This window comes from Podarcis liolepis (assembly GCF_965112155.1).
Source record: "Podarcis liolepis genome assembly, chromosome: 6".
Classification (NCBI taxonomy): Eukaryota; Metazoa; Chordata; class Lepidosauria; order Squamata; family Lacertidae; genus Podarcis; species Podarcis liolepis.
This window is the reverse complement of record NC_139559.1, coordinates 32,610,533-32,625,133: the sequence shown is the minus strand read 5'-3', so window position 1 is coordinate 32,625,133 and position 14,601 is coordinate 32,610,533. Positions and strand designations below refer to the sequence as shown.

Genomic DNA, 14,601 nt, shown 5'->3' with positions numbered 1-14,601 from the left:
TTCCATTGTGTAGTTTTGTGCCTTGTTTGAGGAGAAAGTATTGTTACAGACTTTGAACTTGCCCTAGGGACGAGAAATTCCAGGGGCAATACTCCTTGAATTTAGCTTCCTTTTGATGGAGTGATGGCTGGAGACATTTTGAAATGTTTAGTTTGTGGAGCTAGAGGACAGACTAGCAGAAAGTTAGTTAGTTAGCATGTAGCAGATCTATTTCATATCCTTAGAGCAGGGTGGTCCACCTTTTCATACCAAGTGGGCCCTAAGAGTGCTTTGATACAGAACCCATGGGCTACACACTGCCTTGCTGTGCATAGGGTGGGGAGAAGTGAGGCCAAACGGGACACTGGGCTTTGGGAAGGAGGCACAAGGGCTCTGGTAGGATCCTAGAGCCCTCCTACCTCCTTCCCAAAGCTGGGAAAGTACTAATTAGGCTTTGGTAAGGAGGAGGGAAGGGACGCGGGTGGCGCTGTGGGTAAAACCTCAGCGCCTAGGACTTGCCGATCGCATGGTCGGTGGTTCGAATCCCCGCGGCGGGGTGCGCTCCCGTTGTTCGGTCCCAGCTCCTGCCCACCTAGCAGTTCGAAAGCACCCCTAAGTGCAAGTAGATAAATAGGTACCGCTTTATAGCGGGAAGGTAAACGGTGTTTCCGTGTGCAGCGCTGGTGCTGGCTCGCCAGCTGCAGCTTCGTCACGCTGGCCACGTGACCCGGAAGTGTCTCCGGACAGCGCTGGCCCCCGGCCTCTTAAGTGAGATGGGCGCACAACCCTAGAGTCGGACACGACTGGCCCGTACGGGCAGTGGTACCTTTACCTTTACCTTTAAGGAGGAGGGAAGACTCTAGGACCCTGCCAGAGCCCTCTTGCCTCCTTCCCATAGCCAATCGCCTCACTTACCTGGCTTTGGGAGGGCTAGTGTGAGGGCTAGAGGGGGCATCAAGTGTTGTCAAGGGTCACCCCCTTGGGCTGTGCATTGGACCACCTTGCCCTAGAAAGGCATCCTGCACCACAAGGTGTATCTCTGAACTACAGTTTCTTCACATGTCTATAGGTTGCATCCTCCACTTCCAGGTTCTAGTGACCTCGCCCATTTGAAACCCTCAGGAAGGTTCTCCAGCTATTTCAATTAGTTCCCATTGAGAAGACATCTACCAGTCATTCTAGGCCATTGGCAAGCCATTTGCCTGACAAAGACAAAGCACAATTGGCTGGTCAGCTTTCATAGCATTATTAGCTGAAGCTATGAAGTATGAGTGCTTCATATTTAGGAATCTTTTTTTCTTGAAAAGGACATATAATATAACCTTGAAGTATATTCACAATAAAGAAGCATCTGCCCAATTAATTAACACTCATATTTTCAGGAACAGCAGAAATATAGCACCATTCTGGGGGAGAGGGAGGCATCGCCCATTCATTCTCCCCTGAACAATATGCCTGGGATATTCTTTTAAAATAAACTGTGTCCACCACAAAAAATGGCCATGAGTGGGGGATGCTATGACAGATTCAATCTTCCAATTTAACTGAATGTATAAACAGGTTCAGAGTAATGAGACATCAGAGCAAAAGAATATCTAGTGAAGCAGGACTCTATGTGTCTCCGTTAGCCTATTGTAAAAGACTGTTCGCTGAAGTCTATTATAGATATAAGTATGCAGACTTTCCTAGTGAAATCAGCATATGGGAATTGTTGTCAGTCTCCCTGCTGTACTGACACATCTACTGTATTTAACATATGGGACCTATCAACCCAACTGCACAGACATATCTACTGTATAGAACATCTGGGACCAATCACCCATCTTCCCTGTTCTTTGGCTCTTCACTAAGGGAAATGTAACAAGTCATGTACTTAAGTGAGAGGGTTCAGGGTCATGAATCTTCCTAATCAAGGTCAATAAAAAGCACATTGGGGACTTTATAATATTGTTTGTATACTTCTGTATAGGCACGTAGGTTATGTTGTTATTGTTTTTTTTACTCAAGATCCTATTTCATTTTAAGCCACACATAAGATAGTAGAAGAGCCCGAAATAATTTTTTTTCTGTACTGTACCACATGAATTTTTCAGCGGGGAGGGGAAATGCAAAAGATTATATGAGAAACTTGCATTCTCTTGTAGTTCTGTAGTCTAGCCACAAGACAGATGAGAAACGCCATGAAAATTAATCTTCACTATGGTTCAAGACTTAAAAACCAGACACACAATATATTTAATTCAATAATGGTGAAATGGAGTAAACCTATGGCAATGTCTAGAATTTCCACTTTTCTTCCTGTCAGTATTTATGTAATTTTAATAGTTGCATGGCAGGCAAAGCATGTGACTGATAAACCCTTTCCTGACATGGTTGATACGCTGATGTGGAAAAGTGAGTGACCTGCCAGAAAAAAAGGGTTTTCAATCCTACCTATAGATATGAGTGCTGAGATTTGGGGGGGGGGGGGTTGGATTGGGAAAGAATTTTTTCACATGTCCAGGTTATACGGTTGGTCATATGGCACCTTCTGAGAACAAATGAAGGTCCCAACAGATGCAAGTGATTTTATCTGCAACCCTTCATATGTTGTCGGACAGAGAGTTCAGTTGGTAGAGAATGAGTCTCTTTATCTCAGGGTTGTGGGTTGGAGCCCTACGTTGGGCAAAACATTCCTATGTTGCAAGGGGTGGGACTAGACGGCAACTCTACAATTCTATTACAGTGGTACCTCTAGTTACGAACTTAATTCGTTCCGGAGGTCCGTTCTTAACCTGAAACTATTCTTAACTAGAGGCATGCTTTCGCGAATGGGGCCTCTTGCTGCTGCTGCTGCTGCTGCTGCATCACTGGCACACGATTTCCATTCTCATCCTGGGGCAAAGTTCTCAACTCGAGGTAACTCTTCCAAGTTAGCGGAGTTTGTAACCTGAACTGTTTGTAATCTGAGGCATTTGTAACTCGAGGTACCACTGTATTCTAAGGCTCTTTATTTCCCCAACAGGATAGCTCAGTTGGTTAGAGTGTGGTGCTGATAATCCCATGTTTTCAGGCTTGATCCCCAAATGGGACACTTGGTTTTCCTGCCTTCACTGTCACTAGGTAGGCTCAATGATGAGCCCTCACATGTAAGATGTGATGTGTGAGAATGCATGTGCAAAATCATGGTACCTTTATTCTGTGAACCTGCGGGTATAGGGTGGTATATAAATTCAATAAATAAATAAATACCTTGGGACACATTCTTATACTGAAGATCCAGCAGATGATGGGGTTAAGATATTGGTGGGGAAAGTCTGTGGAGGATTGGTTTGGCCCTTCACTGGGTGCTACGGTTTAGCTTTACACTTGAACAATCTCAGAGCCTCGTCTGAGTTCCTCCATATGACGTGAACATCCCACTGTAGGATTGATGCTTGTGATGGAAACTACAGCATGATCTGAGAAGCACAGCAGAATAAAAAATGTCAACGTCTATGTGGAAATGGAGCAAGTTGGCACTGGCCTACCCTGTCTCCTAATCTGCCCAATTATCCCAGGTATAAACCATAATAGAAAGTGCTTAAGAAGCCATAATCACACAGTGCAGAAAGAGGAGAGCCATGTGGTTGCTTTTTTGTTTTGCTTAATTGATATAATTAGCAGCTTCTTGGTGCCAAGGGAGCTGAGTTTTATATTCGCTCCATCTCTTCCTCAAGAAGAACTACATTTGGGAGCAATAGCAGTTAGTGAGCTTGAACTCTGCTACATGTTTTTATGGCAATCCAACTTTATTTCAGAAAGCAAGCAAGCCAGGATACCAAACTACTTCTGGAAGCCAGTTTTCAGTTTATTTATGTCTGTCGGTGTTATTGTTTTCACTCCCACTTTCCCTTTGTGGTGAAGGTTCCGGGGCAGCTTTGCAGGATCAGTTTTTCTTTTGAATAACAGAGCAATGGAGAATTCTGGTGCATTTTGCGATAACTGTTTATTTACAAATGCGCAGATCGGGCAGGCAGCAAGCCAGTAAGACCATGTAGGTGGTGCAGGTTCCAAAATGGCACCAGTTCCTAAGCAACAGCATCATCTCTAAACAGAAAGCCTGTCTCTTCAGCCAACCGCTGAAACTTAGAACTTCTTTTCTCTTCTTCCTTTAGTCCAATACAAATTGCTTCTTTTCCAGGTCTCTGGCTGACCCGGTTGCACAACCCCTTCCTACATCCAAATATCTGAAGCAATCTGCTTCCCTGGTTCTCCATTCATTGTCCGTGTCCAAGTCACAAACCAAAATAGAAGTTTTGAAGAATAAAAGGGAAGCATGACCTGTATTATTACTGGGTTCAGGGGCACTCATCTATCTCAGAAAAACCCTGCTGTTAAATAATAAACTGGCTTTTATAACCATACACTTTGCAGTATTTGAGTCTTTATATTTAAAGACTTACCTGATGCAGCTTTCTCTGAAAACATAAGGTAGATATTAGGGGCTTCATCAAGGTTATCTTATAAAACCATATGTAGACCCGTCATTTGTTGAGTACTGGAAATTGCATAATTCTTTGGATTTACAAGATGTAGTTAACATGACTCCGTTGTACTTGGTGGTTTTCCAAGTACTCAGACCTCCAAATGATACAAGTGAAGGAAGGGAAACACTGGGTTATCACCCTCTGCTAAACCTAGCCATTGTCATGGGCCGACTACTAGTTTGAGTAGACTCACAAGACTTTCAACAGGTGTTTTCCCAAGAAACAGATCCCCCCCCCCCACAAATAATTCCAAAACTGAGATGCAGCAAGGCATGGGAAAGCAAAACCTATGGAGTACCTTATAACAAATTGGCATGCTGAGGATATGATATTATTCCATTGGCATTCTGTAAAGTTTATTTTCTTTACTAAGAGTTTTATTCAATTCCTTTTGTGCTGGAGCTATTAGTCCCATTGCAAGTTGTTACTGAACACCTATCTCTATGGAACAGCTTTCCAAAGCAACTTGTTCCACCTTGTCTTCACTACACTTTAATGGAAGCAAGGGTGGGGCAGACCTCATTTCCAACCCAAACACATATAGGAAAATAGTAGGTCACAAAGTAGTAAAACCAGCGTCTACAAGCAATGTTTTGGAGTGCCCATTCTTCCCCTAGCTGCAGTTGCAGCTTGAGCCAGAAACCTAAGATTCTCTATAGACTGATTGAAGTGGCCAAAAGATACTACAATAGAACACAAGACACATTCTCCCTTAGCGCCAAGAAAATGTTTAATTTTCACTTGCATTAGTATTGCACTTAAGAGGTTTTGCAGATTATTTCTAGGACAACTGAAACATTCATGTTAGATGAAACAGTATCTACATTTAAGAATTTACCATACAAACAAAAGATTAAGAAATTCAGCTTGTATTAGGCGGATGAAGGATTTCCCCTTCTCCTCCATTTGCTGACTCATTCAGATGACACAGTAGCAGAAACAGGTATCAAACCCAGCTCTTTAACTGGGCTTAAATCCTTCTTTTTGAGCTCTTCAGCTTTTATGGAACTAAAGAATTCTGATTTAAAAAACCCAACTACTTCTCATCGGTGTCACATTTGGCTTACACTACTGCAGTTCCTATACCAAACCTGCAATTTTTATTTTGTTTTGTATTATAAACAAACAAACAAACAAAAATGAACCGAAGAAGAAGAAGAAGAAGAAGAAGAAGAAGAAGAAGAAGAAGAGGAGGAGGAGGAAGTTGTTATTATTTATACCCCGCCCATCTGGCTGGGTTTCCCCAGCCACTCTGGGCGGCTTCCCAAAAAATATTAAAATACTGTAATACATCAAACATTAAAAGCTTCCCTAAACAGGGCTGCCTTCAGATGTCTTCTAAAAGTCTGGTAGTTGTTGTTCTCTTTGACATTTGGTGGGAGGGCATTCCACAGGGAGGGCGCCACTACCTGCCATTCCACAGGAAATGATGTTCAGATATTTTATTATTGCTTGGTTTGGGGAAGAGGATTCTGAAGACATCATGGCAGTTCAAGCTAGCCTTGAATCTGTTGTGTAAAGGGTAAGGCTGGGGGAGAATTTAAGTACCTTTCACATTTAATGGTGAACCTACCTAATTACATTCCAAAACAATAAATGAACCAAAACATATCCCCATTCTTCAAAATTTACACAAAATTTTGCACTGCAGCTCTCCAGCCAATAATGTGTACAAAATGCATATACTAGGATAAAGTTTGCATAAAAATGCATTTGTTAGTGAATATAGCATGCAAACAGAAAATTGCATTGAAAAAATGTGTTTATTAGGCAATCTTGCATACAGAAATGTGTATATTAGGAAATATTTGCACTATGATGCTGATGAAATTTCTTGGGGATGTTTTTAATTTTAAAAAAATCATAAACTGGTGTGGACATGTGGAGAAGTAAATTTAAGATTGGAAACATGGGAAACTGAGAGAAACCAAAATTGACAGATTCATCAATTCATCCCTAGTAGAGGGGAAAGGTTATTTATTTTAATAACAGTATATTGTGAGGAATGACAATGTACAGCAACAGCAACAGCAGAAGAATTCAGAAGAGCATAACTCTGCTTCCTATAAATTGACTGCACTGCACCTGTATACTGTAATTCTGAACAAATCCCCAGACACTTTGCAAACAAAGATCAGCTAGTCAGATGTTTGAATACTGTAAAATGGAGAGATGAATTCTGCATTTTTTCACCTGAAATGGCTAATGTCGCTTCTGCCAAGGTGATTTTTCTTTGATTTGATTTGAGTTTGGAGGACTGGTGCAGAATTGCCCTAGAATATCTGTGTTACATAAACTGGAGCCACTGTGTGATTTTGTTGAGATCCACCACCTACACAGGAGACCAAACAGTATTATCAAAGGAATTTTCATGCTATATCATTCCAGAGGTATAAAACCTCACACCCTCTCTTTCCATTTCCTATCAGGTCAAATAAAGCCTCTCCTCCTTCCGGAGGGGAGGGATTGTGAGCGGGAGACAATTTCCGCGTCACACAGGGGGCATTCTGCCCCCTGCCCTCTCATCATTGCTGGTGCGCCACGCCTCCTAGTTGGGCACCCAATTGTGTGCCACCGCGGGGGCGTGGTTTAGCCGCTCAAATGCAGCCGCGCCAGCTCTCCCCGCCATTGCGCTTCAGATTTTCCAGCTTATAGTTGTATTTGCATCAACAGGCTCCCCCTGCTGTTGGTTAACCCCTCATCAGATTCACCCCTCTCCGAGTGGGTGGAGTCAAATTTGCTGTGGTCCAATGCCTAAGCCAATACCTTCTCACATACCTTCTCTCATGCTGTAATCAATAAAGTTGTGGCCTTTTCTTGCCCATTAACCTAATATACTGTGTTCACGTGTTTTCATTCCCCAAGCGGGGATCGGGTCCTCGAATCACAAGCAGGAAGCACAGATATTCCATCAAAGGAAGCAAGAACGTGTAGCCATTTGCATATGTCAGTCGTGCCTCCTGAGCGTCTATGCAGGCCACTGGTGCTGCAGTAACTTGCTCAAGTCTTTGACCATTTAATGATAATCAACAGGACACTTTCTGCACTGTGCTATGTGCACACATGTTGTGTTTGTTTCTTTGTTTGATTGACTTGTCTCTTTATTTCCTTTAGGCGTCTGGATGCCAATTTGATCTCTGTGGTACCTGAGAAGAGCTTTGAGAGGCTGCCCTCCTTACGCCACCTTTGGCTGGATGATAATGCTCTGAGAGAGATCCCTGTCAAAGCACTCAACAACCTGCCGGCTCTACAGGCCATGACACTGGCCCTCAACCAAATCTGGCACATTCCTAACTACGCCTTCCAGAACCTCACCAGCCTTGTGGTACTGTACGTGCCCCCTTTTCCTTTCCATTTATTCTTTCATTCTTTCTTTCAGAAGCCCATTTCTCATAACACAATGTACTGTTTAGACAAGCAGGAGATAGTTGCTTGATCAGTGTTTCAGTCTGGGTCGTGTCTCATAAAGGAAATCTCCTTAGTCTACGTAGCAAGTTCATAAAGGCATGGTTTTAGAAGTTTTTAAGCAGTTTCCAGTGTAAAGCTGTCTTCACAAGCTACAGTACAGAACAAATTAAATAAATAATATTACTCCCAGTAACTGCCCATTTCCATATGGGACACATTTATTTCACAAGCAAGTTTTCCCCACCCCACAGAATACCATACCATGATTATAACAATGAACTCTAATAACCAGAAAAATGACCACACCAGCGAAAACATCAGATACAATGAAACATACAGTTTTAGCACCAATGCACGTGAGTAGGACCACAATATATTTTTAGGAAATCACACCTGTAGGTTATTTAGGGCTTGCTTTAACCAATAGCTTATAGGTTTGCCCATCTTCTCAGATGGAAAGTTATGTGTGTAAATTTGTTAACTGTATATTGTTTGGTGTTGATTAGGATGTTTTGCTTGTGATTCCCAGCTGTCTTAGAATTATTACCATACTTATGAGATATAGGATTGAAACAGCTACTCCCACTCTGGAAATACGCATGCTTTGTGGCTAGGCTATAAAAACATCATCAGGAAACTAATACTAAGCCAAACTGTAGCAAAAGTGTTTAATGGTAAGACTACTACATGCCTTATGAAAAACAAATGAGGAAAAGAGGATTTCCTCAATTCTTTATGCATTGACTTCAACTGCCTGAACAAAATACAGCAGATTGTTTGAGAGTGATGATTAGAAAAATTAAAATATGCAGTTTATTTCCCAAAAGCTCCGGAGAGGCTTATTGTGTAGGACTTTTCAAGCTGCTTGGAGAAAACAAAAATGCTTCAGGCTACTTCTATTAGTGCAGGAACAAGAGAAAAATAATAATGACGTGTTAAATCATGTACCTCGTGAATGATATTCTCCTGTATTGACAACACTACAAATAGAAATATCTAAATATTACCATTCCTTGGGGGAACTCTGTGAGCTAGTAGAGTTTTGGCCTTGGTTTGGCTACACTTGGAGATAAATTCCCACCCAGCCACAAAGTTCATTGGGTGCAGTGCTTACTAGCCTTGTGAGGATAAAATGATAAAACTTAAGAAATAAAAAAATATCCAAAATTATAAAAAGAATACTACAAGACAGGAGTAAGTGATGGCCACCAACCTGGATGGCTTTAAAAGAGTATTTGACAAATTCACAGAGGACAAGCCTATCAACAGCTGCTAGTTGTGAAGGTGATGTTCTACCTCCACCTTCAGAGGCATCACACCTTTGAATACCAGTTTCTGGGAATCACAGGTAGGCAGAGTCCATGTGTGTGCTCATGTCCAGCTTGCAGGCTTCCCACAGGTATTTCATCAGCTATTGTGAGAGCACATTCCTGGACTAGATGGGCTGTTGTCTGGCTCCAGTAGGTTCATGTTGTGTTCTCTTCCCCCAACCCTTAATATTACAGTGGTACCTCGGGTTAAGTACTTAATTCGTTCTGGAGGTCCGTTCTTAACCTGAAACTGTTCTTAACCTGAAGCACCACTTTAGCTAATGGGGCCTCCCGCTGCCACTGCACAATTTCTGTTCTCATCCTGAAGCAAAGTTCTTAACCCTAGGTACTATTTCTGGGTTAGCGGAGTCTGTAACCTGAAGCGTATGTAACCTGAAGCATAAGTAACCCAAGGTACCACTGTATATATATATATGTTTAACTCCAGACGTGACTACTTACCATGCATTAAAAGTAGCACCTGATTTGGCCCTTTTGTGTGTGTGTGTGTGTGTGTGTGTGTGTGTGTAAGTGTGTAAGAGATTTGGTTAAGAAACAATCATGTGGAGGCAGAAGAAGGGCTTGTCACTGCCATAAACTTTCTAATCTGGGAGCTAATGAAATAGCCACCTTTGGGAGGGGGCCAAAGAACAGCTGTGGAGGGGTACTAGGGAAGATGTCATTTACAGCCTGATTAATACTTCTGGATACCCCAGATCAGCAGTTTCATAGCTAAGGACATGACCTTCCCAGGTGCAGCAATGCTCTTTCCTGCTGCGCACACCTTGGGCCTGTGGGAGCGAAATGGCTGATCATCTGCTGATGGCGGAAAGAGCCAACATGAAAATATACAAGCTTCAATCTGGAACAAGTTAGGGGCATCAGCCTCTGCTAATAAATTATATCCCCACTAAGGAATTCTGTACACCAGTTCCCATCCGTTTCTCGCATAGGTTTGTAATGGGGGATGCGGGATACTTTCTGCACAAGGAAACGTCCTGTAATATATAGATCTGCATTCTGTTAACATAACCGCAGAAATCATCCTTTCTCCTTCTATCATGTCTGGAAGTTACGGCTTTATGTACAGTGAGTTTTTACACATCACTGCTGCAAGGGAGAAAACGTGCTTAATAACCTCAGTGTTTAGGAGACTCAACAAGGGAAATCAAAACACCTACAATCTAGCCCAAGATGGAAAAGACAAAGCATCATTTCATCTTTCCGAGGATTCCTAGATTTCTAACTTTAGGGAAGGAAAACATATGAGCACAATCCAGAGAAATGCTTTATTTTGTTTTTGAACTTTGCAAAAAAAAAAAAAAACTTTTTGCAGCCAAAGTTAAAGCATTTATTTAGTTTTTTTTTAAGGAAAGGGAGGCACTGGTGGGCTTCAAGGACAACTGAAATTCTGAGCAGATTGATATCAGAGAAAAGGGAATTCAGAACAGACTGATAACAAGTCACAACTGTTGTTGGGGGGGTTGTAACCCCCCCCCCCCGTTTATTTCAATCACTGGAGCAGATAGACATCCAAACAAAATTTTCAACATAAATTTGACACCCAGAAACTAAAAGAAGAAATTTGTGCTCTTTCTGTCTGTGTGGTTGACTAAATACCTATCTGGGGGGGAAAAATATTTTTTCTGTCAGCAGGAAAAAATATAGAAAAATGAGATATTTTTTTTAAAAAGGGAAAAATACTGATTGTTTCCAATCTATTCTGAGAAGAGATCTTTAGGTGGGTCAAGTGGGATTATAATGGGAAAAGACAGGGATTCTGTACTCAGCACAAGTGAACATAGAAATCTGATTCTGCAGGATTATTTCGGTGAGGCACCTGATGTTTGTTATGGGTGCTGGAAATTGCTGTTTAGAGGGGACTAAACTTCAGTTCCCATGGTTCATTGGAAGAAGCCATAACTGAAAGTGTGGCTGTGACCTAAATGAGTGGATTTCCCTACATGGGAGTCACAGCCAATAAAGGATTGGACCTCTGCTTCATATTTAAAAGGGGAAAGCAGCAGTATACACCAGCATTCTTTGGAAATGATGTATTTGTACACAGAATGCAGCATTAGTTGTCATTCTTGCATACACTGGCTATATCCCTATTCCAAGTTTTCGCCTGTGATGCTTAGGAACGCTCAGAACACAATGTAGTAATCATCACATTATGTGTGTTTCTTCCTACATGCCATTAGCTGGCACTAATGTTCTGAATTGCTTTGCAGAAAATAAAATAAAATGTTTGATCTGGATTTTTATTTTAAACAAAGCAATTCAAGACAGTGCTATCCTGAAAGTTGCTTCCTTTTTGGAATGATCCCAACTCTCCTTCTTTTCCTGGATTCTGATATGTTATACATATTGTAAAATAGCTTCATTCTGTTTGTCATTGATTCATCAGAGGAAATATGGTCATTAATTTCTCTAGAAACCTGAATGAAATGAAGAATTATGGAACTGTGTCTTCATTTTGTCAAAGCACCACTTCTGCAATTGTCAAACCATCTGTGACTTACCAGGAGAAATGGCTCTGTGTGAGCAGGGAACAGTTTGGCAGGCACTGGAGCAACTGTGATTCCACTTGCTAAAGTAATTTATTTAACATGGATGAGAGGATGGAAGAATGGAAGAGGAGTTCCTCTCCTCAAATATTTACCATCCCAACTTGGACTGTGAGTCAAACTCCCTTTTGTTTATGTTCCTACGGATCTGATGGCAAAGATTGGGTTCCATTTTCCATGAGAGCTCCAGCATTTCAGATGCTCATAAGATTATAAAAGTGTTCTGTGGGGACTGGAATGTTCATGGTTTGCTCCGTTTCAAAACAGAACAAAACATTCCAGGCCAAACTTAAGCCAGAACAGCTTGACCTTTGTATCTTTCTGGTTCTCCTATAAAGTCATGACTCTATTTGTGTCATGGTACAACTGGCATTCAGCATCTAAGTTTTCCAGTTTAGAAACTTAGCTGTTTCCCTGGTTATACTATGCTTGTGCGTCATCATCCCCCTCACTCCAAGTAGTATTTTATCTAAAATTCAGTATGATGTAATTATACGATGCAATTGTATGATGTATCTAAAATTAAGTATGATGTCTAAGCGCTTTCTCTTTTGCCTTGCCACCTTCTCTGCCTTTTGCTCCCAATTCAGTGGTAAAGAGCAAGTTTTTGTGGGGAAAGCCCTAGGGAGGAGGGGAGCTCTCAGACATGGCACTTTAAAGTGTCAATCTGCAGCATGAAAGGAAGTCTGGATGAGCCCTAAGTTCTATTAAGGTCACTGGGACTTACTCCCAGGTAAGTCCCATTGACTGCAAGAAGATCAAATCTATCCATTCTGAAGGAAATCAGCCCTGAGTGCTCACTGGAAGGACAGATCGTGAAGCTGAGGCTCCAATACTTTGGCCACCCAATGAGAAGAAAAGACTCCCTGGAAAAGACCCTGATTTTGGAAAAGATTGAGGGCACAAGGAGAAGGGGATGACACAGGGTGAGATGGTTGGACAGTGTTCTTGAAGCTACAAACATGAGTTTGACCAAACTACGGGAGGCAGTGGAAGACAGGAGTGCCTGGCGTGCTTTGGTCCATGGGGTCACCAATAGTTGGACACAACTAAACAACAACAAAGTGTGTATAGGATTGCAGCCTTATTCCCACTTTCTCCTGTGTTGGGATGAAGGGCACTTCCAGACAACCTGTTTGTTGAACATTCAATCTGATTAGTTTGTGGGGAGGCAAGACAATGGGCTCACTCATGCCATCATGTAAAATTGCTAAAAACCCACATTTTCCTTATTCAAGTTGCCCCATCGTAGTCCAAACCTGAACACCTTGCACTTTCTTCATACTTGGAGCAGACCTTTCTCCTGACCATGTCCCCTTTTTTATTGGTTCATTTTTTCCTGTTTACTTGCCTCTGGCCTACCCCTGCATCTACTTTTCCTCCTTCCCTGATCAAGTGAGCTTGGGCGAGTAAGATTTCATGTGTGTTTGGTCCTTGCTCAGTACCTGAGCGTGGAGTTCAGAGTGAATGTGTTCCCCAGATGGAAACCTATTCTACTCAAGTGTTATGTCTGCTAGATGCATTTTTTGCCTTTATTTAACTTAGAACCGTTCCTATTGCTAATTAATCAAAGGTACGAAAGGTGAATCAAAGCTTTCCAATTGCTTGTGTGCAAGTTTTTGGTACTGTTTCAAATATGGCAATATGTCATGTGTTACTAGTTATAATATATTTGAACTCTGGATTGCGAAGCCTGGGTTCCAGCCTTCAGAGCAACTTAAGCTGCAGGTGTCATCTTTGTGTAAAGGTCCAAGGTGATGTCAGGGCAACCTGATCTAGAAATGCGCCATAAAATTTGATAGAGGAAACCATCTGGATATGGGGGGGTGGGTGGGTTTGCTTTCCTACAGTCAGGGAGGAATAACTGTTTTATGCTCTAATCTCCTGATTTAGTTTTAGAATGAAATCGATCTTCTCCGTTGTAAGTTAGACTGGATCCAAGTTTTCTCTCAAGCATCTGCTTTCCCCTGTTTCCCACTTGCTTTAGAAAGGCAAGCAGTATTCTTTTTCTGCAAAAGAGCAAACACTCTAAGTGCTCATCAGAAACATCCAGGGATGTCATAGGCTTCCATTTATCCACCACATGTTTACTCTGTTCCTTGTAAATTCAAGCTGCTTTTACCATGGAACTTTGTGCTCTCTGCCAAACCTCCAGTACCGGAGACCAGTTGGAATGGGATTTCTTTTTTCACTGACACCAGACCAAACACAAATAATTAAGGTGCCATTGATTTCACCTGCTGCTGGATGGAATCTCCCTGGGGGCTGCATTACATCACGCCACTGCCCCAAACATTGCTTGCTGTTACAGACCAGGATAATATGTCTCTGTTCCATCATAAAGAATATAATGGCCATGAGCTTATCTAAAATACTCCTTAGTGAGTTGGCCACCTCTTTTTGCTCTGTAATGACATCCATTGCCAGCCAAAATTCCAGCATACCAGAAATGATCTCATGGCTGCTCTGGACCCTTAAAAGTGACAAATTTTTCTCTCTACGCTTCCTTTGTGGGTTGGGTTTTAATGAGTAGGAGAGGATTTTGAGGAAGCCCATCTACAAAGTAAGGTGGCTTTCCCCTTCTTACTCCACTTAACAAAAAACCAGACAACAAAGTTTAAAAATATAATTAATTTGTAATCTTGCATTGGTTCAAAGCAATGGCAGAAGTAAAAACTATGCTGGCAAAATACTTATATTTACAGTATAACCAGCTTCAGGCATTCGCCTAAAGCTGGAGCAAGCGGAGGCATTTCTGCAGCCAACGGTGGTCAAAGGGAGAGGGACAGGAAGTCCTATCTGCTCCTTCCTCTCCAGGAGAAGAGG

At 41.9% G+C, this 14,601-nt stretch overlaps 1 protein-coding gene across 1 annotated transcript in view; it reads left to right on the top strand.

The window, feature by feature from the left end:
* LGR6 (leucine rich repeat containing G protein-coupled receptor 6) overlaps positions 1-14,601 on the top strand; it is a 147,598-nt gene that overhangs the window by 79,568 nt on the left and 53,429 nt on the right. Inside the window, exon 5 of the mRNA XM_083508556.1 lies at positions 7,602-7,817. Coding sequence (XP_083364682.1) covers positions 7,602-7,817 — 216 coding nt within the window. The remainder of the gene's footprint in view (positions 1-7,601; positions 7,818-14,601) is intronic.